At 33.5% G+C, this 27,329-nt stretch overlaps 1 protein-coding gene and 1 long non-coding RNA gene across 5 annotated transcripts in view; one reads left to right on the top strand and one right to left on the bottom strand.

Moving 5' to 3' along the window:
• Positions 1 to 3,689: 3,689 nt before the first annotated feature.
• LOC105325418 (uncharacterized) lies at positions 3,690 to 8,077 on the bottom strand. Its single transcript, XR_899712.4, has 3 exons — positions 7,938 to 8,077; positions 5,606 to 5,960; positions 3,690 to 4,598 (listed from the first exon to the last, which is right to left on the bottom strand). It is a non-coding gene; the product is annotated as an uncharacterized lncRNA (long non-coding RNA).
• Positions 8,078 to 8,182: 105 nt separating this feature from the next.
• The window catches only part of LOC105325417 (transcription factor AP-2-epsilon), a 26,822-nt gene continuing 7,675 nt past the window's right edge, over positions 8,183 to 27,329 (top strand). The window contains exons 1-4 of one of the 4 annotated variants that reach the window (XM_011424971.4): positions 8,183 to 8,322; positions 9,409 to 9,690; positions 22,076 to 22,543; positions 27,056 to 27,116. In XM_011424971.4, the coding sequence (XP_011423273.1) occupies positions 9,652 to 9,690; positions 22,076 to 22,543; positions 27,056 to 27,116 (568 nt within the window). In that variant the 5' untranslated portion in view covers positions 8,183 to 8,322; positions 9,409 to 9,651. Of the gene's footprint in view, positions 8,323 to 9,341; positions 9,691 to 20,831; positions 21,310 to 21,772; positions 21,930 to 22,075; positions 22,544 to 27,055; positions 27,117 to 27,329 lie in introns of those variants that run through there. The other 3 variants (XM_020066000.3, XM_011424970.4, XM_011424972.4) reach the window with 3 other exon arrangements.

Below are 27,329 nucleotides of genomic sequence, written 5' to 3'. Positions count from 1 at the left end.
TACGGTACACCATTTTAATACTTTGTAAATCTGAGGAGGGGAGGGGGGGGGAGGGGTCGGCGAGATATGTTGCGTTTATTAGGTGGATCATGTAGGCCTTGGTTACTGTTCTCTGTGCTTCCCTGCTGAGAGTATGCTACCCAACGTTTGTTTCAAAAAGTGGAGTGTGCTCTTTGTCTTTTTGACCCAGGGCAAATATGAATCTCCTGTCAGATGCATTAGCAAGGCATGAAAGAGATCGTGTAAAAAGCAACACCAATTAAGTTGACATTATTAATAAGGTTATTTTTACTGACAAGTAAACCGTTTGGCCTGACAGTTTGGGTGAGAAACGCAATGGCTCTACAGTTTTATGATCAAAAGCCATCTAAGATATCTTCATTAATATCAATTATTGTCAATTTAGAGAGAGCTTAACAATATAACGTTTTAACTCATGTGAAGATCGTAGATAAAAAAAAAACATCGGTAATACCGAGACATTAGACATTGTTACAATAGGAAACCATAGCCTTATGATTCATCTCGACGGAGACCATTCAAAAAACCTTGGTGGAAAAGGTTCAGCGAATATTAGTTTATAATAGGTAAAATAATTCTCATGATATTAACATATTCACATTATTCTTTCACATTTATTTTGTCTTCTCTGAAGAAAAACATGTGTTATTACGCCACAATTAACGGCAATTTATAGAGTTTCAAATTTACCTTCCGGAAAAAGCAACACCGTTGTTACTGTTCGCCAGTAATTCCGTTTCAGATTTTTTTTTTTAGAATACCCGATAATCACGATAAGGCAACATGCAGCAGCAATCGTCGGGAAACTCGTTAAAAGAGAGATGTCCAGGGGCCACTTTGCTACAAGAGTAATTGGTACGATAGAAACAATTAAACGATCAAAAATATATAATCCTTCTTTGATGTCGCTGTTCATGTAATGTAATTAAGTGGCTGCACTGTCGTTGATTTTTGGTACTTGAGATTTAGACGATTCGATTGCAAATTTATCTTTATAAATGTCAATGGTTGCCTTTTCCTTTGAATAAAATAGTATTATTCGTTATTAAATAGGTGTCAAATAAGTCAACTACGCGGTCATTTATGACACTTTTTTCGACAAAACGCACATTAAATTGTTTTCATATACTCAGTACACCTAGTTTGGTAGAAATGATATTTATGTGATAAATAAGGTAATTATAAATTGACCTCTGAATTTCGACTGAAGTTATTCAGGTATTAAAACTTACATTATGGTAAGTTATTGGGACAAATATAATGAATGTACTCCGTCTCCATTGGTAATTTACAAATTACTACTAGTGCATGTTGTGCACACAATACCATTATGAATAAAAAAAAAATGAGTAAAATCTTTGATTCGAATTCATTCAAAGGACTTACTGTGGTTATAGTTATAATCTGATTTTCAGTAAAATGAACAATTAAAATAAAGCTTTATTTCATGTGCCTTGAATCAAATTAAAAAACTTATTTCAAGTAAATAATTAAAAATAAGAGTGTTGTTGAATTGTTGTTGGAGTTTTTTTAGAAACATTTTTTAGAAACATCCATATTGAACGATTCCTGAATATATCTTGATGTGATAATATATATCTTTCAAACACTTTAGAAATATAGCTTTAATCTTTAAATGGACTTTTTTTATTTGATTCAAATACATGAGTTCTAAAATTTTGTTTGTTACTATGGCAAAACCAAATCTCTGTACAGTTTAGCAATAAGATTAATCCACTTGACTTCTTGCTGTCTTGCGCAGTAGGCATCAGCGTTGCAATGCTGGATTTATCTCCCCTGAGGGCGGGAGATTGCCACTTGGCGTCTCTCGGTATAGCACATCTAGTTATACAAATCGCCCTGTAATTTGTATCGGGGAGATCTCGCTGAGAGAGATTTCGCTGACCACTCACGCTGCTGTTTGATATATTGTTGTTCATTATCACTGTGAGGATAAAAGATGATAACATCGACACTAACTTAGCCATAATAAGATAAAACAGATTTACAGGGTTATTCGTCTGATTTCTTATAGGCTCTGTAATGTTTCAATTTCTATCAACTATAACATTTTCTTTCTTTAAAAAGAAATAAAAATAACATGAAATGTGCTATTTATTTTTCAAGACTTGAGAGGAGAGAAAATCTCCTTTGATAATTGATTTCTTTGCTTCAAATGCTTTCAAATCAAAGTATAACTTAAATATTTACAAAGGCCGTTTACAAAGACAAATAGGAGAAAACAAAGCGTTTTGTTACAAAAAAAGCTAATATGTTTGTGAAAAGACGAAAAAATTAAGCTGTACAAGGAAATTTCTGAATAACCAATTTACAACATTTCTTAGGAAAAAAACCCAAAAGACGACAATTTTACTCATTGACTTCTAATTCCAAATTCAACTAAATTAGGCCTTCGGAAGAAAAGCGGAAAGAAAAATAGTAACGCTAAAATCCAATTTACTTTACACAGATTTTATAACACAGCATTTCATAAGGAAACAAAAATCCAGTCATCATCACAGAAATCTGATGAAACGATATCTGATAACTCTATGTATAATCTGCAATATCCAAGAAGAGACACGGGGAAACATCATAGCATGGGCCACGTGGCCTCCTACAACAGCTATAGATTGGTCTACCTATTCCAATACGCAGCCTGATTCATTAACTTTGGCATGAAACTATAGTTATTAGATCCTACAATAATATTAAAAGTTCTGGACAGGTTTCCTCTGATAACTACTTCATAATAAAATGCCTTCCGGAAATATTCATCGTCAAGGAGACTTCAAAAGCTTCAATCTATTTGTACAGTGTATTACCGATCGAGTTCTTCCTTTTATGGGTTTGTTTTTGTTCGCAAATTAACAGTTAAAACAAAACGTTTTCATTTATTTACAAAGTATTTATCAAACAAGAAAAAATGACTGCAGGGGATTTGTTTTACCGATGTGTAGCATAGATGCAGTCACCGTGGTGATGAAAGAAGAATTCATACCTTCCGATTCAGTGTAAAAATGACAGAATTTTTCCATTCGGAACAAAGATAACAAACGTTCGACGAAATAAAGTCTTTTTCAAAACTATGAATTAGCGTTGAAAGTACAAATTTGACTCAAGGGTATCCTACATGTCGAATTTGAAAGTGCGGTTTTAATACATGCTGTAATGAAGCTACTGACCTTTTAATTGCTGTAATAGGGTGTAATATGCTTTTACAAAAGGGTGAAAATTTTATGCGTTGTTGATGTCTCTTTGTTGTGCGATCCGAATCAAAATAACCGTAATGTTCAACAATATAACAGGTTAAACTACATCAGTTATGCCTTATTTAACTCAAATAACATTTAAGGATTTTTAATTTTTTTAATGCATACTACCCGTACAATTTTTTTTTTCGACGTTAATACATTATTCAGGAAAGAAATGTCTAACATGTAAATACTTCTTGAGAACTTCTTCATTGTAATTTTATGTACATAATTTTCTTTTCTTTAATTTTCTTTGATACCATGTATATAAATGTGACCACTCATAAGACTATTTTTTCTTCTTTCATTTTTCAAATAATTTCTTATATTTTGATTATTAAGCTATTATTAAAGTGACTAATACCTCTTTTTGTTCCCTATGATATAGCGTAGTTATTACAAAAAATTGAAAACCAAAATTGGAACAACACTCCGTTTATATCCTAATGGAAATGATATGACAAGTGATAAATGAGATGACAAGGTATTTTGTATTTTGCAAAATTCCACAATTTTTGGGTAAAATCAATAGAAGAAAGAAAAATAAAACTTTTCATGGTATTGAACATTTCTTTATCACTAAACAAATAATAAATACAAATATTGTCACATTTCAAACAATTATTAACACTTTTACATATAAATTCCAAATAGAATTTTAATTAATAACCGCAAATCTATCTGATTACATCACAAATATAAAAAGAATATCAACAATCTTTTACAAAACAATATCAATTTTAAAAATCCGTGACCAAGTATTGAACAGACAATTATGAAAAACCCAATCTAAAAGCAAAGTGAAAAATATTCATTAATAATTGCACCAATTCATAAAAAGAAAATAAAAAGTCAGTATTGCTTCAAGTATCATGAGTTATAAAGTTTTTGATTTTTTTTTTTGGCTGCATTTCCGTTAGAAGGAACAGATCCAGGAAGGCCAGAAAATCAGGTAATGTCGTCCTTTCTTTTTATTGTTGTTGCTTCCGATGAGGAGTCTGTTTACAGGAAAAATATATTTGCTTCTACAGCGAGAGTGAAACTTCGTACCAGTCACTTCACTATATGAAACCTTGTCTAAAAATACCCAACATATCCCGCAGTACAGGGAATGTGTATGCACGGATCATTATTTTAAATCTCGTCGCCCTTTGAAGTTTTGTTTTAAGTAAATAGACAGAGAAAGACAAATGCACTAAAAGTAGCCTTCCATTAGGTGAGCATTTGGAAGAGAAGAAGTCAAACGGGGACCCACCACAACACGTGTTAAATAAATAGATTTGTCTAAACAGAATGTCAGAGACCATCACTGTAGTATACCGACTGAAAAAAAGAAAGAAATCTTATGATAAATTCGGTGTCCAAGGTAAACAAGTCAAAACTGTAAATCTAGATTAATTACACAAGGGTAGTTTTATATCTCTTTTTCGCATTTTCTTAATTTTTTCTTGTCTTTTGAATATAGATGCAATTTTTCACTTCAATAAGACATACTTTTTTATTTTTTTAAAACCTGTTTTTCCCCTGAGTTGTATTTAATTTCTAAAATAACATTTGTTCAGATAATCTGTTATGTTTGCAATATTAAAATATCAACAAAATATAGATTTAAAATTTAAAAATTAATAGATGAGTAATGATTGGGTAAATAAATAAATGATAATTACAAGAAAGATTAAAATAATTATTGTGAAATATGTTTTATTGAAGATTCTGAATTTCTCGTCTAAAATAAAAGTTTATCTTGCATTGAAAATATCATGCAGCAACAGATAATAAGTATATGAAAGTAGTAATAAACGCTTTGTTGCTTAAAGTACATGCATCATTAATAAACAAACTGGCTTACAGGGCACGTTTCTAGTTCAAGTGTATATCAAATAGTTCTTATACTAGAAATTGATTTTGTATTGAAAAAAAATAATGATGAAAATAGTTCTTTGATATTTTATACAGCACATCAACTTTATTGTTCAAATGTATTCTATAATTTTAGCTGCTTATTTACCAAATTGAAAAAGAATTTTAAATATCATAAGTAGCATATACTTTTCCATTTTCAGAACCGATGAAAAATATATTTAAAAAAAATGATATTATGAAAAAAATGGTTGGCATTGAAAACATTTACGATATATGAAGGGGGGGGGGGGGGGAGTTAACTTTAATTTGTAAAATATTTTGACGTGGATTCCTTCGAGATTTTGTGTAAATACGGTGGTTTTGTGTAATGTGTTTATAAAGATGACTGGTACTTCTAAACAATGTAGGAATTAGATTTAAATACTTTGACGGTGTCTAGCCCCGCCATAGAACACACGAATACCAACCTTACTGGACAACGTCCTGTCACCGATGCAGGGCCACGTGCTTGGCTTTCAAATGCCCAGATCCAAGCCTCAGGACAGAGGGTGTCTTGCAGAGACAATCTTCTTTCTAGCTCATATCCATAACCAAGCGCTTCAGATTTGCCGATCTCTTTGTGTAATCTGTTTTATTCTTTTGCATATTTCTTTAAAAGCTTTGCGGCGAACGACTCCAAGATTGTCTAATTAACACAGACTGTGAAAGAAGTACTGCATGGCGCTTCGGGATCAGCCCTTAAACAGGGACCCGAGGGGGTCTGCGGAGAGTATCAACTTTCTTATCGTCCCTTTGTATCGTCCAGAATTTACCCTGCAGGACCTGAACGTTTATAAAAAATAAAGATTAGAATTCAAATCTTCAGATTTAGCTTTACAACTTAAAATGTTAAAGGGTTAAAAATGTAGTTAAATGATGAGACAGTATTCCCCATCCCTGTGGAGACATTGTTTTGTTTTTTACTAAGACTTTTTCATAAATCACTTGATTTTGAATTTCTTTTCTTCTCTATCCATATAAAAGTGTAAATTTTTGCTTTTGATGAAACGGCATAAAAATGTTTAGAATTACTGTGAAATGACATTACAAATCTGAAGATGATGACTTGATACTTTTATTTTTATTCTGGTCTACTTCATAGTTTCTTTTGTGTTTAAATTTACTAAACTACAGGTACACGTGTTTAAGATTAATATGTTGCAACAAGTTGCATTTGTTAACACTATCAATCAGAGCAATGTTTTTGTTGGAAACACAATCGGATGTCACTTTCGTTGTTGTTGCAAGAACCAGTGTCTTGTTTCGTGAAAAAGCCCGTCATTCAAAAGTGACACCCTGCCGTTTGAAATGTATTCGCCTTCTTCCTTCAATTACCGATCTCTTTGTTCACTTATCATTGCAAAATTCAATATTAGCTTTGCAAAAAAATACCAACCCCCTTCTATTCTTGCTCTGAAAGCCAAAATTTTAATTTTTAAGAAAATTTTGTATTACAAAAGGGTTTTCAAACATATAAGTTTCATGGGTAACATCGTGTGAAAGGCGAGTTAATTATTGTTTCTTCCACTGAAGCGACATCTGAGGCCGATCGGTAAGGCATCGGTAATTTGATCTCGTTTTTTGTACTCGGAAATCAAAAAAATCGTCACCGTGTGCCGTAACTCTTTAACTAAGTGTAAATAAACATACTTCTAGCGTCTTTTATATATGTGATAGAAATTCATGTAACCTTATCATTTTCTTTTTCGTTTAATGGAAAACGTTGTATGGTGCAACAGGGAAGATTGATGATCGTTATAAATGAATTCGGAGACGATACACAAATTTATTTGTCCTACAAATTGCAAAAGGCACTGTTCCGTGTTATACTGTCTATACCTTTAGAACGTGATGATTCTTAATTTTCATATCTATTATACTTATATTCCAAATAATCAGATTCTTGCAAAAAATATTCAAGAAAAAAAATTGACTTAATAGGAGGTTAATTAAAAGCAAAATTAATTGGAAACAAACGAATTAACTACAGCATTTATTATTTACTAATTCCTATAAATTTTCCAAGCACCTGCCCTTTTTTGTTTCTCGTTGTTTCAATTATTTTCTTGTCACTTTCGTTCTCTGAGAGACAATTTGTCTCTTTTTTCTCTCATATAATCAAAGGACTTGGCCATACAATTTCCAATTTCTCGAGTCAACTGATGTCTTCTCATCGCTCTGTTTCCAGATTAGGTTATTGTTCTCCATTACTTGGTTCGTAGGCTGATACTTTATTTTTGATCAGCTACTTCCTATCTCATTGTTGTCAGCTCTCCATTCAAGTGGAAGCTATGACACCTTTTGGTATGCACTAGGCGGATCATTTTTTTTTCTTTCATTTAAAAAAAATAAATTTAAAAGGAAAAATGTCGATATTACTGTTTCAATTCGAAATTACAATGCATAATTTACAAAACTTAGTTAAAAATGCATATGTACATGTATTTAACAAGTTTAGTTATGAATTTAATTTTACATGGAAAAATCTTTTATATCTAAAATACAACAAATTCAGAAATTCCAAGTTGAAAACCAATGTCTTTTCAATGTCATTTTTAATAATTAAATTGTAAATGATTGTTTCTGATTTTAAGTGATATGTATGCATTATATAACATTATATATTTTTTCCCTAAGATTTTTCGAGAAAATTACTGTAAAAATAATAATTGGTAGGTATAAATCAATGTCATATTAAATAATTTTCTAATTGAATATGACAGTAATAGCACATCAACTAAGAAAAAGAATAAATCTTACCTTGTCGATGTTTTAACCCATAAATATATGCAACAAGGTTACCCAAACTAATTTCCATGATATAACTGTAAAACATATTTGAATATGTTACTAATATTACAATATGATGCGCAATGGCAGATATGTACACAACGGTTAACTGCCATTGAGAATCATAGCCATCCATTGTACTTAAGCAAATGTTGATGAAAGATCATACATAAGCTCGCTATCATTGCCAGTCTGCTGATAGCTAGGGATTACAAGTGACGCCCAGCCCAAAAATATACAAACAATTTTCTCTCCCTACGGCTCCCAGTATTTGCAAAAGCAGACGAGAAGCTAGCACGTGTCCCCGGGCCTGAACAGACAAAAGGTGTGATTCCGCAAAGTTTTTCCCCATAAGGTAAAATCGTTTTCTAATCGTTTTTCTTTTGAAACAATTTATTATCAGTCTAAAGCTGTCAGAAGAAAAGCCGACATCATTGCGTTCTTTGCGCTCAAGAACGACTGCGACGTCGTTTCTTTAACACTGGCTCTGAATCTTTTGATTCAATTCTTAAAATTCTAGAATTTTTGTCAGATGGCAACATTGACGTGTTTGGGTTTTACAAACATTTGTATTTCGATCATGTTTCAAAGAATTTTGGATGTACATTTCATAGTGGACGTATTCATGAAATTCCAAATTACCATTTTCGTTTCCAATTACAATTCTGGAATTATTAACTGTCACGGGCGCGATGAAAGGTGAGAGTTTTGCTTTCATTCCCTGATGTGACAAAAGTCCAGAGTTTGTGCAGAGAGGCAGAAGTTTCTGCCATAGTGGAGTATCGGTTGAACTGACCATACCTATTATCATCCCTCGCTCTGTTCTGGACAACGGGAGACAGGAAATTTCTACTGTTATCCTTTGGTAATTTGAGGGGAAAACAAACTTACAGCGTTTTAAAAGACAGCTCGACTATTAAAGCAATAGAAATGGATTGAAAGGGGGAATTCGGCCGTTAAATAGTTCTTTTTGTAATACTCGGAATTCTTTATTCGGTGTTTGATAGATTCTGTTTTATTTAATTTTCAAATTTTGAGGGCGAGACAAACTGATGAAGAGTAGTAAAAGGCAAATTAGCACAATTACTGTGGTATGTAACCACTATACCTTTGGTTGGTCAAACGCATTAATACGTGTGTATTAATGTATAGACCACGTTACTTAAAACTAATCGTGTAGCAAATTGCGACGGCTGAGTGAACCCTTTGGTTTTTACGGGAGAGAGATTTATTATACATTACGATGATATTTATACATGGAGTCGAACGAATAGGTGACACCCACATTATGCGAGAAATACCCGTTCAACCAATCAGCGCGCAGTACAGAGAGGCAGCAAAAAATAAAATTTGAATTATAATCACATTCAATTAATGGTGATAACAAAGTTTAGATATATGCTTTAGGTTAGTTTAAACAATACGGCTTTTTTGGTTTTAGGAGCATTTTCTGGAGGCTGTCTTGTTCAGTTTCAAGCTCGACACAAGAATCGTTGTCTGACATCGACAGAGACAAGTTTTGCTCCTAGCGTCTGCACATAACCGCATCTAGATGAACGTTCCTGCGCCCAAACTCCAACTGTATCCTAAGGTTTAACTATATCCGTTGATTGGCCGTTTTGAGTACACCTCGAGGATCGGTTTGTGAGACTTGTGAAGAGTAACTTCAGGGATACAGAGAAAGATGTCATTTTTGGCTATCGAGTCCAATTCCCCTTGGCAGGTAGGTCATGTTTTCAGTTTTTTCACCTTTAGCATGTAATGTTGTACAGATATATGTGAGGTTAACACCCTAAGTAAGATGGAAATATTTAGAAATGATTGTGTTTTTGTGTGTCTCCAAATGTTCATTTAGGAGACATGGAAGCGTACTTCTATATTTCTTGTTATACGGGTTCAACTTGGAAATCGGAACTTATGATGCATATGCATACTTTTTTTCCCCCTGCGAAATCAATAAATGTTATCGAAAGATTAATATGTATGGGCAGTCATAACACAAATATCGGTGCACTAAGCAAAAGTGGTTTTATTTAGGATTTTATTTTCTCTTTGCCCATAGGTCACCGTTAATGCGATCAAAAGATCTCGTGTAATATTCAAGATTAAATAACCAATGAAAAATTAAATCACGGTTCATATTCTCTATAATGTGACCTTAAGCGATTTTATTGTAATACAAGATGAAGCTGTATAGTTTTAACCCTTGACATGAAAATAAATGCCTCCCTTTGTGATGCGTGAATGTAGAAACTTTGATAAATCAAGGACTGATTAAATAGATCAGAACCCGACCAAAAAACCAAATACACGATTCTGTGGCTTTTCAATGTCTGGTATAGTGTGAAAATCCGAGCACATTACGAATTTCAATCATCTTAGTCCGGCCGGAATATGGACAATTTTTTATTTAAGGAATTAACTTTGCTATTTTAAACGATTTCCTACTCATCGCCTGTGGTGAAATTTCGCGCCGTTCTTCTGTTTATGTTTTTCTAAATTGTCGACGAAGAGATTAGGAGCCCTTCAATGAGACAAAATTCCTTATTCAAACAGTTATAAAGAATGATATTGAAAAGATAATGTTTAACCAGATTCATATTGGACTATTCCGAATTATTCAAAAGCTTCGTACTTCAGCAGAACAAAAAACAAATTCGGTATGGCATGACCGGTGTTCAATTTCAAAAATCTAGCGACCTGTGATTTTCAACAATTTCTTATCCTTTGGATAAATATTTGAATTAGAGAATTTTTCCGGACAAGATACACTAGATGTTTTCTTTGCCCCTGGAATAAAAGCACGTTAATCTCCATCCTCTCTTTTAGAAATTTTTATCTAAATAAGAAAAGGTGCTCTTCTTTAGAAAGTGTTTTCTTATATATGATACATACATATGTTAAATCATCTTCTAAATTATTTTCTTTTTTATCAAATTCTGCTGTCTGGTAAAATATAAAACAATGATTTTACACAATAAGTACTCGAAAAAAATTGTATTGATATGATATACCTGGTAATTTTGTAAAAAAAAAAAAAATAATAATAATAATAAAATATTGTAGAGACCCTTTCAATTAAATATTTAACCCTTTTAGAGTCTGAATAATAATATATTATCCTTTTTGCAGTAGAAACGTCTATAAAAGAATTGAAATAAAGAAAAAACAAAAGAGGAGCCAATATCGTAAATGCTTGAAAACTGAAGTTGATTGATTACAAGTGTTTAACAAGCAGCGGCACAAAGGAACAGCGACCTTTGTCTTAACTCTGTCTTGTCATTTCATTAATTAGGTGACTCTGTTAATTTACAAAACATCAAATTCTAAACAATTAACAAGAGGCTGTGGCAATTAAACCGAATATTGAATTCCTCAATTGCCAGCTGTTTGAATGTTTGCATAAATATTAAAATTTCCTTCCCGAAAAATTTCATATAAATTCTGAGTGGGAGTTAATACAATGGCAATAAAATACGTATGTGACAAGATCTCTTATATTTGTCATAAATATCATTACTACCATCAGTGCTATCATAGTTTTTACCTTTAGAATAATGAAATGAAATTAATTTAGACATTTTAAAGAAGCCGGAGAAAGAAAACGCATGTCTACGTGGTCCATCTTTGAGTTTGTGCTTCAAGCTCCAAGTTGATGTAGGTCTTTGTTTAGATTTGGGGAGATCATATGTTTTGGTCCGTCTTATCTCCTTGCTGTGTATTTGAAGCTGGCAAAACAGTTAACTTTGTCACCATTACTGATCGTTCTGTCTGTGTGATGAAGACACACTGTATAATTCTGTCAGCTTACAACCAATTATGACACGTGTAACGATGACCCTGTCACTCCATACCCTGCAGTAACAAGCCTTTTGAATGGACATCCCAAAACTCCCGAAATTCAACAGATGGTTGTCTTTCGCGTTTTAGACTTTTTTGATGACTATCTCGACCCGTGTAGTACATGTGTTTTCTCTCTTTGTTGCGGCGATACGCAGCTTTCGACTAATTAATCATGATTTGATAAATCTCTGTAATATTGTACAAGACAAACATCACTGTATATAGATGTAGATATGACATGATCAACAAAAAAAAACCGCCTAATTTTACACATTTTTAGAACCCGTGTGGAAAAACCTCTTTTAAGTTTCAGAAATTCGTGCATTTTAACCCTCTTGTCTTTCACAATCAAAAATAATAGAAATTTGCTGTTTACCCTTTTCAATAATCATCATTACTAGCATTTACTTTATTCTGTGGAAACGGTATTTATTTTCTATCAAAATAATCTAACAATTATTTTATTTCAAGATTATGTAATTGTTACGATAAAGATGCGACATGAAAAGAAATTCCCGTCAATTGTAGAATGATAAATTCAGCGATTGGACAAACAAGCACAGTGCGGAACAGCATCCAAGAAAAGACTTAGAGGCCTATCTGTAACACTTAACCCGTTCATTAATTAACACCTAGAGCTAAACAAGTTCGCGAATTATAAAAACTAACGGTTACCCGCGCTTTGTCTTATCTTAATGCCATCTTTTTCATCCTATCACGTATTTTGTAGTTTATTAATGTAATTTTTCCACGATCCAGCGTTTCATTTCTCTGACAATTAAATAAAAGAGCTACTAGTTGACTAAAAAGCCAGGGTAATGGCTGGATAAATCAATATGGTTTATAAACTGTTGACAAGAGGGCCCAATCCTCCCCAGGCCATCGGCACCAAGCTTTCTATCAGTGTTGTATTGATGGCTTAATTTTCATTGTAAATAAACCTGATCAAATTTCACTTTGGTTGTCTATTTGTTAAGATTTGTTGACAAATCTTGTTCGGGATGCCCAAAGATATTTTGGTTTCCGAATTTAGGTTTTAAATATGTTTCCGAAATGATGCTCCAATATCGTTAAAATTATTTATGCTTTGTATTAATCCCGGTCAGTTGCCACATCTTTATTATTGTAAGTAAAAGGGGGAATTAGCAGAAATGGTACGTTGGTTAAGTGGGCAAAAATTAAAAATTAATTTTGCTATTAATAATGATAGAATATTTAAATTATTCTGGCAATCACATCAAAAACAGGCCAATATAACCAATATAATACAAGAAATATATTTTTTCAAAATTCATTTATATTTTGAGCTAAAGGAAATATCTGGTTGAATTCGGAATTCTTCGGAAAAAAAAATAATTTTGTTCAACGCATTTGATTTTTTTTATAATCGTTATGGCAGAAAAGACAATGCTTTTACCTGGGCTAATTTTAAAGGTAACAGATTTTTATTATGCGACGATCGGTTTTGATGACTGATTGTGGAAGCGTCTAATCCCGAGACAACCGGTGCGCGACTTGTCTAATGTATGGATACACCAGCTCTGGAACGTGCCGGACCGACCGTCAGTTTATCTTTGTGAAATCAAATTGTAATAAACAGAAGGAAAAATATTTGAGATATTACATATTAAACGCTACTCTTTCTGTAAATTATAGGATATAAAAGATTAGAGACAAATGAACGACAATAAAATCTCCATCCAACCTCTCAGTACTTAGGGTTACGTGTTCCTCGCTTCAATTTGGTCCATTTAATGGCGCATGTCACGCCATTTCTACGGAGTAATGAAAGTCGGTGAAAATTTCCTCAAAGTACGGACACATGGCACACATCTAGAACGATAATTATAAAAACCATGATCCTAATTAGATTTTAAAAAGAATGGCAATTTCAGGTTATACCTTTTAGATATGGAATTTTTATGAAATTTCAATTGCAGAACCATCCGTTTTCAAAATGTTCAAATGCAGTTAAACTGAGCTTTGTGACAATTTCACTAAAATATTAAAAACTGTCAAAGTTTTAAAATTTGACCATGGTTTTTTACTAAATGAATATGCACGTAATAATATACTTGTCTTGTAAAATCATCACAAATATGTTTGTAGTAATGCATAATATTCAGGTTATGAACGATTAATAATTGATCGTTCCTTTGTCTCAATGAAAAATTATGTTAACGAATATTGACCGGGAAAATGGTTAAAAATTTCGCTAAAACAAAAACAAATCTCATAAAAATGAAGGTTTGTTCGCTGATTGCAAAAGACCGCGTTTATCATTTAGCAAAATTATTGGCATATACGTCAAGAAGGGAATGAATGATCGATGCAAACAGTATAAAACCCACCCAGCTGTTTCCTCCATAGTCTCGAGTCAGACCGGTGCAAAGATGATACAGATACTTCCGGTAAATAAAATTATGATCAAGCGATGTATTCCCGAATTACCAACAATAAGTATTTTAGAAAGAAATCTATTGCATTCCTGTCCATAGAAATCTTTATTTATATGAAAAATGCAACAAATTGGCGATTGTTGATATGGAATATTTTGCGTACTTACTTATCATGAAATATAAACTGGATATAAAGCTTACCCGTCTAGGAAGGAATTTTTTGCAAAGTACACTTTTATTGTCCTATTTATCAAATTAATATGCATTGTAAGTTCAGTAAAATAAAATTTCTTTAAGGAGATCTTAACATCGTTTTGGGACCAAACCTGTTTTTTTTACAACGAAGGAAATATTAAGAAATGGCATTGCTTGGTACAGCATCGTGTCATATTGACAATTAATGAACATATGATACTTTTTGCTTGTCTGGGTATTAATTATTACCCCTCACACGTCCTGGCGGTGTAACTAACACGTCTCCTGCCCACAAACCCTCCCTATATATTTATAACGATGGTCAAGCTACCTGACAGCGGAGACTGTGAGGGATTACCTGCCCTCACCTTGTTCCCAAGTTTGGTCAGAATTTGTCCACATCCCCTCGGTGATGGACGGCGTTTAACGGGAGGCCTTGATGTCATCTTTCATGGTTATTTGTCATCCGGTTACGATGTGGTCATTTTAGATGCTGTTTTACCAGCATGGCTGATTCACGCTGGTCGACCACTCAAAGGTTACGCTAATAGTCCATATTTTGTGAAGAGAATATGGCATAACCTCTTAATCTTGCCAAGTGTTGTTCATTTATCTTAAATTATGAAGTTGTATACCGTACAACTTTATTGCTTTTTCTAAACAGATGTTTTATTAGGGTTCGTTTCTCGGCGAAGAAAGTTTTTGTGCTTTTAAAACGTTAGCCTTTACTTGAAAAATAGAAGGCAAAACTTACAGACGATATTAGGTAATTGAGGTTTAAAGGTAGACGTGTGTTTATTTGGGGTCCAAAGAATGGTCCGCTTCTTATAGCATACTGTTGTAACATTAGTATTTTCTTCAATACACAACCACCACCGGCTAGAAGACTTCTTTGTTGGCCGAGTGTTTTTTAAGGTCACTTTATGCTGTCCTCGGGGGTGTGTGTCCACAAAGGCCTTCGAATTTATGTCTTTAGTCCCTTATACCTAAGGCTTTGTTTATGAAGTATATTTTGTAAACAATTATTACTAATTAGAATTATCAGTGTCCCATGGCTATCAGATTATATATGTGTTTGGTGTATTGGTGTACAGAATGTCTCTGTTGTAGGCTGTAGCAATGTTAACAAGAGAGAAAGATAACATTTTAACAACTAAAATACACGTGTCGTTGACTTGTGATTATCTTTCACACTCAAGACGTCTTCTTATATTAATATATGAATAATCTACATAAAGCAGAAAATATGATACATCATTATTATATAATTACTTGGTATTCTTTCGGAGGATGGTCTGGGTGACTGCATAGCAATGACTAAATATCTCTATCGCATGAACAGTACTTTTTTAGAGAGCGGAAGCTGAATGCCCGCGGCAGGAATTGTGGGTGATGTCAATTTCCTCTGCTGACATCTGCCAATCATTCTTCTCTTTATCCACCCAATATCAGCTGCTAAATAATCAAGTAATCTGTATATGAATTAAGAGTAAAGGCTAGAAACATAACTTTCAACTACATGTGCTAATCTAAATATCAGTATTGATAATAAATACTGTATACGTATGCAGTTATCAAGTAGATTATTTATAAGTATATATAAAACAATATCAACCAAATTTGATGTTTTTAAATACGGCAAGTGTACCAAGAGAATGCAAGATGAAGTCTCTCACATTAACACTAAAATTATGTTTTTTGTACGGAACGTCTTGTCGAATCGAACAAAAATGTTAGATAGAATCTGTCTACGTGCTTCTCAATACTGAAATCTGAATCGGACCCTCGTTCTTGTTTCTATCTGAACTATCGCGAACAGAAACTACAAATTACACATGACAGTGTCTCAATGTGAGTTCCTGTCAACGAGGGAAACGCGTTGAATTTCATCAACCTTGTGTTTTTCATATTCAAATCAAGGTTGCGGAAACTTTAAAGACGTAAAGAATACCAAATGAGATAGAACGTGTTAGACATCGTTGTAGATAGAATGAAGTGTTAAATTAGAAAAAGTGCCAAATTATACGGCCGCTCGATCATCTCGGCTTTCACAGCTCCCGTCTCCGTGATTTTAGGGGTTTAATTCGATCGCAATGACGGATCCTCTCCGCGTTCCTCACAACCCAACCTGAATTGGTGTTGTGTTTTCGTGCTCTTCAAAAGGTTTTTCTCGCCCTAAACTTACCCCGTGAAAATTTAACCTTTTGAAATAAGATAGTATGTTTTAATGATCAGGAATCTCGGAAACAGTTTTTGTCGCATTTAATGCATTACATTCACCCGTAAAGTGGCTTTTTTTAATATGTACTCTAAAATTATTTTTTTTAACACATGCACCTGATACCACTTATAAAAAGATTGGGTTATGAAAATAGAACATGTTCATCACTTATGAAAAAAGAGAAAGTCGCGTAATCAAAATTTATTTTTGAATCTTTTGAAGTCTTGAGAAGTTGTTATGTATCTTTTTATGTTTTTATTTGTCATACAATTTAGTGCGAGTTGACAGACTATTTTTCACTTACTGGCGAGAACTACACCTCATTGACAAGACTTTCAAAGTGTCCGGGATGAATACGGCTATTCTCTCACTCAGATATGTCATTTGTTATCTACCGAGCAGCACTGGGCGTTGTAAGGTTTCATGTCATCATCTTCACCTTGCTGAACGCCGGAATCTTTTCATCTTACCCACCTGCATTCTGTTATCTATAGTTTCAATGCTTCATCCGTAAATAATATGGCAGATGTCAGGACCGACGACTCACAGAGTCTAATTAATCTGACGTCATCTGATATATTACAATGATGAGATTAGTAAACTAACCGAATCATTTGTCAAGATATATTTTCGTAAGAATCTTCAAACAAAACCAACATAAACAATATTAATAATTTCATAGACAAATTAATTGAAATGGACAGGGATTAGTCAGAGTTGGTATTTTAAGCAAACAACAACTTTGTATGGGCGATAAAGAATGTGCTTGGGTTTGTTTTTTCAAAAATGAAAAATTGGTTATCATATCATAAAGACAAAATACGCTTCTTGATATTTTTTATACCCAATTTCTTTCTGTGTGTGTTTCAATCTCTATCAGTTACCTCTTTGTTTTTCGCTCCCCTTCTTTCTCTTTTTCTTTCTGTCTTCAATCTACTGTTATGTGGTCAGACGGATCCCCGCTGGGATTTCTATTGATCCCTGATCTTGTTGAGGCCCGGACTTGTTACCACTATCTGTCTACCAGTAATCCCATATCCCAATTTGCCATATCCCGAAATACTTGAATGCAACTTTTTCTTATCATTTAGTGGATTTTTTCTTAATACTTTATTTAATAGTCTGATCCTGATTTTGTGTGAAGAAATTATAAGAATAGTTGTTTTTTAATCCAATTCATGATACACAGAAATGTACTAAAAAGTCCAGTGGAACCGCGCTATGTTTTCAATGACTAGCGCCGCTCTGTCTGGGTCGGTGTAAGACCTTATTGTTTAGACCGCTGTTGATCCCCTACTTCAACACCGCTACAACTGCAAAAGCTAGTAAAAACCATTTTATAAATGAAGAGACTTTATTCAACCTTGATACCTACTTCAAAAGAGAATGTCTAAAGAAATGAAATGAGTATAAATCTTCTTACTTTGGCCTTTATTGATTTTAATCTCAACTTCAAATATCGTAATCCCGAAAGACTAAACAATGATGTTTCTCTATTTCAAGTTACATAAATTTCTTGGACCGAGGTGTAAGAAATAGCGAAAGAGTCAAGCCTTTAAAGATTTTAACGATTTTCAATTGGGTTTTTGAACACTGATTTCTGCGAGTAATATTTTAAGTATCATTTAAACTGCAATCTACTTCTATATGCGCCGCTGGGAGAAAGCCATAGTTCTGGATGACTCTCAGACAATCAGATAATTATTTTGATACTCGAAGTACCTTTCGCATTAAGTGGTCAACAAGTGGATTTTCAATTTGTAGGTGAAAGATAAATACATACTTTACATAAGAGGGGCATTTCAACAAAACAACGTTAAGAGATATCATTTAAACGCGTTTTCTTTGGAATTTTGTTTATTGTAAGAAACGACTATGAGCCACTTTCAATAGAAATTTATCCTCCAGTAGATTTCTACGAAATTTCGGACAGTGAACCTTTGGTTTTGTTATTCTATACCTATGTGTGACATTAAAATACCAACAAATTAACCCTTTTCCCCTTCTCATGGCTTATGTTAACCGGAAATATTATCTTGCATTTAAAGATATATGCAAATAATTCCGAAATAAAACTAACATATTGAAATGTTTCTTGCAAATCAGTTGCATATTTCAAACGAACAGATATGATATAATTTTACGGTAAAATGACATGAATATTTCAACATATATTTGAAGACGCTTGATGGTCAAATATTTTCCTTACCATCATTTTCAAACTTATTGTTTTAAACGAATGAGAGTTTTTATAACATGCATTTTGTAGAAGTTTTTTTTTACTTCACATTTTAATCAATCAAACTTTTCTCTGTCCAAAAAGTAGAAAAATACTGTTTACGTTTTGTCAGAAAATATATAATTAAGTATTCACGCGTAACTGGAAGATTTGGAAATTTGAATTGTATTTGTTAACCATTTTTCAACTTTGTCAATAGCCAATCAAGTTTGAGATTAATTCATGTCTGAATTCGTATTTTAAAACAAGTATATAATCAAAGTCTTTGAACGTATTTAAATATTTTGCCCTTTTGTTTAAAGAATTTTTTAAAGACTTATTTGGCTAATAATGAGAAAGAAAACCAAACGATAATTGTCCTGTTTTTGTTTTTATTTTATGCTTTTAGTTTATACTGAAGAAAGGTCACTTCAATTAATGGAATAACATTTAATGGTTTCTTGAATGCCGCGCTCGTTTTCCTTTAAAAGGGAGTGAATCAAGGAATACTGCAATATACTTAAGACAAAATCTCAACCTGCTCTCGGCAATGAAAAGCATTTTATCGAAGAGAGATATAAGTGTTATATGTTTGCGCTTCTCCCACGGGCAAGAGATGGCGGTCCAAGATAGGGGGTGGAAATTGTTTCAAAGTTATCAAGTCATGATCTGTGATTTACCAGGTCTTTTGTTTATGTATGCTTCACATATTTTATCATCATTCAGCCTTTGTCTAGGGGCTATTGTTTCCATTCTGGATTAAGGAAAATAGCACTTCTGTTTCTTTGTAATATGTATCTGTACCAAAGATTCCGTAATATCGGTATTAATCAAGATGGAGTTACAGCTGTAATGAAATTATACAATCAGGAATTGAACAATTTTTCCAAAAAATATTTATAAAGTTTTGCATCAACATTTGTAAATGGTTGTCTTTTGGAAAGTGCAAATTTTCTCACGGTGTTTGACTCAAATTTTAGAGAGACAGTGTGAAAGATATTCAGTTTTTCAAAATAAAGAATCCTCTGTTTCTTTAGTAATCAAGAGAAATTCCCGATATGAAGTAAGGGTCAATTAGCTGTAGCGCGGCGTGTCCTCTATTGTATTGTTTAGCGGCGTTGTACCATTACTTTGGAGCATTACTTGTCAGTGTGATGTGACGTAACAAAAACAGGGGCGATAATCCTATGTCTAAGAAATACTTCGCAGTCAGATTATAATAGAATAAGCTCTTCTGTTTATCCAGTGCCGTGTGATTTGCTCATGTCTATTCAATTGATTAATTAATTCATTATACTGATAATTCGATTTGTAAATAAACGGTGAAAAAACGTAATGTGATTATCAAAGGAGACTTTCGAGATTGACCATTGCTCCGTATAAAGACATTTCAATTAGTTACATCTTCCCACGTAATTCTTTCAATTCAAGCTTATTAAACAAAACAAAGAAAAAAATTAAAGTTTTTAGAATAAAAACTTTAAACATAGTAATCTTAAACCGTAATGTTACCGTTAAAATAACAGAACACTAATTTTCCTATGGATTTTTTAGGTTTTGTTTCAAAATTAATTACACTAGTTAACATTGAACATTAGTTGTTTTAAAAGCCTTTTTATTGTGTAATTTTGTGTATATCTTCTGTCTGACTCGTGCAAGCAAAGATACAAATCTTAACTATCATATTTTTATTGTATTTGAATAAAAAAAAATAACACTTAACAAAAGATTTCGGAAATTAATGTCAAAAAATTAAAGGAGATTAAATTGTAATAAAAGAAGAAATTTTCTATGAGTATTTCCCCTTTGAACTTGTAGTCTCATTTATCTTAGCTGGGAGTAGCTGAACACTCGATGAATAAAACGCTGAATAAACATTATACTAAATGCATAACATATTATTTAAATAAGCACCGTAAGCTCCGCCTCTCTGACACGCCCACTGGTTTACTCACTGAAGCGTGTACAACACTGACAAGCCCCAAATATTCCGTACGTAGCCTGTTGGACTTATTTTGGTTAAATGCCTCTGGGCTAGATGTGCTGTGGCGAATCTTTGTGAATCTTAGTGAATCTATTCATGCTGACTATCATTTTGAAAAAAATAATCAACTTACAATTTTTCCCCGGAAAATAATAATTTGTTAGATAATAATATTTACCCATGTGTTTGGACATTTAAACTTCTTGAGCACTAATCGGTGAAATCGTGAAGTCACTGAAATGGAACACTGAAAAGTATTTACAAGTTACCGGATCGAACTTCACCCCTGGGGTTAGGAAGAAGTAGCGTGTCGTACCAATATGGCACAAGTGAGCCCCACGGGGCACGTAGCTACTGCGGAGGAAACTGGACAGGCAAAGGTGAATGGGAGTGGATCTATAACCGATTTAGATCAGTCCCAATCTTACTATCGCAAGGAGGAAATGCCAGAGGCGTTTAACGGACTATTATCAGAATCAGAGGTGCATTTATAAATACATATCTTAAAAAAATATTACCGGTATCTTTCACATGTATTTGCATGTTACGCGAGCACTGTCCTCTAGGTATGTTTATATTGAAAATTAACCGCGGGGGTCTTTGTAATGTTTTTAGGCTAAAAAAGATTTTAGCTTTTCTCTTTGTAACGTTTAAACAATATTTTACTAATCGATTTAAAATGATGTCTGTGAAACGGTGTTTCTCAGTAATCCTTTCCCTGTGTACTGTCTATCAGAAAACATAAAATTATCCCATTACCACACCCCCAGTTCTTCATATTGTATAAAGAGGAGAGGCTACAAAAATACTAATCCAAAATTCGTAATTTTTTGTTTATCTTTGCGTCTCGTTGTATTTTTTCTGGGTTTAATTCGTTCCCGCAATTATGCGCGAGGATACATTGTGGCTAATTGAATTCAATAGAAAAAAAAGATGGGAGTGACTAAAAATCCAATACTCCCCTCCTTCCTCTTCACACTTCAGTGTTACTCATTCCAGCCTTGGCGATGAAGTGGACGGTGCAACTGGACGCTTAATTGTTCTATATAACCTTTCTTTAATCAGATTTGAATTCAAAATGCCTGAATCATATGGGTACACGGTATGATGATAGAACTTATGTGATTTTTTTTTATCTATATAAAATGTATTCTATTTACTGGGTTTATTCTTTAATTTAGGTAAGTGTAACTTGTACTTTTTAAATTTATTTTCATGGTTATTAATTAGCTTTCTGTTTTATTGCAGGACCGTCGAGATGTCAGTAGCCATGGCGGTTTGGGACAGTTGGTCAGCAGCGTGTCATCCGCCGGTTCCTTTCCACCCGCCCCTCGGCTCTCTCACACCCCGACCTCAGATTTCCAGCCACCATATTTCCCCCCTCCCTACAACCTCCCATCTCAACAAACAATGGACTTTCATCATCCTCACTTCAATGCGGACTCTTATTCACATTTGAGTAACTTTCATCAGCAATCCCAGCAGCATTATCATCAGCTTCATCCCCCGGAACGAAATGTGCTGCGCTACAAAGAGGAACCCCTCCATAATATGCACCCCGGACTTACTCCACCCCACTCGGAATACGGTGGGATCCGCCGACCAGATATTCTTATGTCAGGGGGGCATCCACTAGGTTTTGGTGATCAGAATACAAATTTGTTAAATATTCACCCATCAGCAGGACTGCCGGGCATTGAAGATGGAATCCATCAGGTAAGAACAAGTTTTATTTTTATTTGGTTTTCCTCTCGCTGAGAAATCTCACTGTGGTCGGAATTAGTGTTTGGGACGGGCATTTGTCTTGAAGAAGATGCGCCCATAAATTGTTCAGAAATTATACGTTTGTGGGGTAGTACATCCGTGGGTCCTATCATTAACTCACCGACGGTGGGGGTTCGGTTACATTCGATATTTCAAATCATCTTCATTCTACAAACTGTTATGAAATGCTCTCTATCCGCCTCACGTTTAATTGGTTATTTATTGGAAAGAGGCGATATAAAATGAAGCATCAAATTTGTGAGGTTTCTTTAATGAGAATAGGGTCCGATAGAAAATTGTCCAAATCAACGCTCATCTGTGTAGTCTGTAGCAAAATTAGTCATTTTTTATTCTTTAAATTATTGTGCTTTTGAAAAAATATAGCTTTACATATTTTTTATGAGTTCAAAAGATATGTTACATATTGTTTTTATTTTCTGTCATCCAGTTATTCATATTAAACGTGGTAAATATTTTGTTTTTATTTATGCCTGTTATTCATATCACAGTTAATTATTTTTCCCCCGAGGGCAAATAGTAACAGAAATAGCCCATGCATGGATTGTTCTAACAGTACATTTTCAAAATTTCCTGGGGCATAAAAGATGGCCACACATGTTCAGTTTAATTACACATGAATGTGAAGATAAAAAATTATTTTATAAAAATAATAATAAATGTCATTTTATTTTCCATTAATTCTATTTCAAAAAATATGTTTTCTTTGTATTATTTCTATATAGTTTGTTAATTTTTTAAACGGTTATAATTTATCAGAAAGGAAAACACAGTCCAAGTATTTAATAATCAACCATTTTTTTTTCCACTTCAATTTTGTTTGTTTGAGTTTTTGTCTTTTATTTTCATTTAACAATTGCAATTTAAAATCCATTCTTAGAAAAAATGTTAAAATCGCTGAGACATAACACTGAGAGGAAAGACTGGCGCCATTCGTTGACTGAACTCTGTAATCACATGCCCTCTTTTAAATAAGGCACAGTAACAAAATAATAACTCTTCAAATACGATGTTTTGTAACATGTTTTATTCCATATTTCTTAAATAATTTTTGCATGGTCAGAATTTAATTAATTAAATGATGCATTAAAAGCGTATTTTAAGTTTTAAAAAATAGTTTATTATTATTACTATTTTTTAATTCTATATAAGGAAACGAGTTCCCTCAAAAAGTTCTTTGTTTCGCAATTCGGTTTGTTAATTGAGCTAGTTAACAGCCTTGTGTCACTGTGCTTCCAACACACTTTTTGTGGCCCTTTGAAATTTGTATTGCACTATTGTAACTCTCTCTTTCACACTGTTATCATTTTACGCGATCTAAATATTTTTCTTTAATTCTGTCACTGTTCCCGAATTCCTACCGGAATAAATGATGCTGCTCGTTAGAGCGATTTCACGTGATGTAACAACTAGCATAATAAACCGGAGACAGGTATCCCTCGACACTGTTTCCGGATTGACAAATCAGACGTACAATCCTCCACAATGGTCGCTATTTAAATTGTATTTGTAATGTTGATCTTTAATTAAAATTCCCACCCATGCAAAATGGTAGAGAGTAATTCCAAAGCCATTTGGTTTGATCGAGGCTGTCCTATCTCCATTCAAAAACGTGTAAATGGACATTTCCTTTTAATATTCGACATACTTAATCGAGTACCTCTAAGTATAAACCAAACGGACTGGAACCCCCTTTCTGTCGTGTAGTCCTCACTCTTAATAAATTCAGACGACCGTAACCTTAGCAACATGAACCACATCCGATCTATATAATACGTATGTTTTGGAGAATATTGTGACAGTCATGTGGCAGTGAGCATACCTGGCAAGAACTATCAACAACATCGTTTTGTAACTTAATATATTGTTGTTGACCAGTCCCCTCCCGTTCACGACTCGGGGTTTACAGATCAAGCAGGCGCGTTCAGTTTTATGTCGTTTTTCTTGTCATGAAGGAGAACGGTATTTTCCTCTTTCTCCCTCATTAACGTCCGTTTTCTAGTCCTCTGTATTCTGCTGTGCCCCTTTTCTTTACATCGCTGTGTTTTTCGTGTTTTGCACTTTATACATGTACCACACACACAAAAAAAGGTATAAACATTTTTTGATATAAACGACAGAAGAATAGGATGAAAATGGAAAGACATTTTTGCCAACACGTGACATATCTTCATTGCATGGAGTTATACTTACCGTTTTGATACATAAATAAGGCATTTATATTTTGACACCTGAATGCATCTTTATTAAGTTGTTGCTAAGTCACTCAAGGAAAACCATTTACATGAATATGTTAAAAGGAAATTTTAATGGATTCCCATAAAATGCCAGTTTGCACCTTAAATCACACTCGCATAGAACGCTGTGCATTTTAAAACTTCTTTTTATCCAAAGTTTTGTATTATTTTAACAAAAAAATTCTTGAATATGTGCATATATACTATAAATTGAACTTTGGTCATTTCTGTATTTACATATTTAACTTATTTGGAAAAGGGAAAAGTTTCATATATGCAGAGAAAATTAAAATATAATCATAATTTGATAAATTTTTATTTCAAATAAAAACAATGATTTTGGCAGTTAATATCAATTATATTAATTTCAATTTTTTTCTAGTAAAAGGAAAAGTAAACACTCCATATGTGTTTGTCTTGAAATGGCGCTCTCTCACCGCACACTGTGTACCCTAGTTTAACGACAATTCACCTTGAAGTGATAAAAAGAATTTTAATCCATAAAATTTGTTTGAATTGCTCCTTTTTTAACATTCATTTCCCAGTGGTTGTGGCGATAAAAAAAATTGTTAAGGACTCGTGAAAACACACGCTACAAGTTGGTTGTGTCTGCCGATTCGAGTGAGTGATGCATGATGAACCGATCAAAATGTTCAGCACATAGCAAACGTTTCTTATAAGTGATAACGCATTCCACGAAAATGTTAATTAGCCTTTGCAACAGATTTGTACCTATGACAAAAAGACTATCCCGATTTTATTAATGAAACCAAAGGTAAAGAATCATACACATGTATATTTTTTGCCAACAACGAGTGTCCTTTGTTGCATCACAATACAGTTAATGTTAGACATTCAGTCAATCTATGCTAGCTCATATTTCTCGACAGAAAAATATATCTTCGTTGAACTCTTTGACCACCGTATTTGCCAAGAAAGGCCTGGGGGTCTAATTTTCAGGCAGGGTCCAATCGATTGGTTAGAACTTTTTCGACTTCCATTGGCACCAAAAGGCCTCACTAAAGCGTAATGAAAAAAACTGGCATCCAGTATTTAATGTTGTTCTTTTTGTCAGCATACTTCGTATCTATTTGTAGCTTTTGCTAGAATAGTTTCGGGTCGTTTTCAATTTTAAAGACCTTTCATATTTTTGTTTTTCTTTACCCCAAAAACTGAATTGAAATTAAAGATGATATCTGCGCATTAAAGCACGGGAAAAAGGTCTTGCTTTTAAAATTCTTTCTTCATCAATATGTACTAGGAACACCCTGACCATCTCCTATTTCAAACCTCAAACGAACAATGGGTGCCATTACCGTCTTGTGATTCAGTGATATTTAATGGACATCTGACCTATCATTCCCCAACCTTCTTGCATAACTCCAAAGTGACCATAGCTGGGGACGACCTAGTTTAATCCCTCATCGCTGCCCTTTCATCCATGTCTGAAATTCATGGCTATAAAATGTTATGACTTTTTAATTTCTAGGTCGTTTTAATAAATGCTGCGAAAATTGTAAATTAGAGAAGAGCCCATGTTTTAATATGGAAAAGGCCCGCTGTGGTTGTTGAAAACTGTTGCTTTACGAAAGGTTTTGTGATATTTCGATTTGTAGGGTCTAAATGAAGCTTTGCTGAAATGAAATGCAGAATGACACAAAATAAATTGTCTGACTGCTCATCCATTGCTTAAATCACAAATTTAAATGGCAACAAATGATAATTCACACACTTTATTGTACGATTAATGCGTGTAGAATATCTGAAGCAAAATCAAGTACATGTATAGAAAGCCGCACACTTTCTCCAAACACTGACACATGTTTATGTATGTTGAAACAACTTGATGGATAGGGTACTCGCACAAATCGACCCGAGTGACAGATCAGCACGAATACGTCTATCATTTTCACTGACATTAATCCCGATGTTTCCATGACAACGGAAGATACGGACATTTTTTGGCCCGGCTTTCGTTGTTTCTTCTTTTAATTAATTGACTATTGGCGACATCCTAATTAACAAGGAATTAAGAACTGCACGGTCTTTACCACTTAAAAATTTTACTCGGGGGACAGAATTTGTATTATTTCGAACACAATCAATCCCTAAAAACAAAGGCGATTAAGGTTTTTTCTTTTTTTGTTTATTTTGTTTAATTGTATTGTGTATGATTTTCTGTTCAATATTTTGATATTTCGTTTGACAGGGAGCCATTGATGAGTCGGGTAACTACATCTCTAGTGATCACAATGGAGTCATCAGAAAGGGTCAGTAATCAGAGATTTCTTATTTATTTATTTATTTATTTTGCATTTGCGACAGAAATTGTTGGTTGTTAGCATGTTTGTTCATTATAACTGGTTTTGAATACTCAGGAAAACCAGACTTGGTTAACTACAGGTAAAGGACAAAGAGCAAAGAAAAGCTATAAATGCCAAATAATAGGCAGTACTATAAACCCAAGCAGGCGAATATCCTTA

Source organism: Magallana gigas, chromosome 7 (genome assembly GCF_963853765.1).
Source record: "Magallana gigas chromosome 7, xbMagGiga1.1, whole genome shotgun sequence".
NCBI lineage: Eukaryota > Metazoa > Mollusca > Bivalvia > Ostreida > Ostreidae > Magallana > Magallana gigas.
This window is presented reverse-complemented; position numbering and strand designations above follow the sequence as displayed.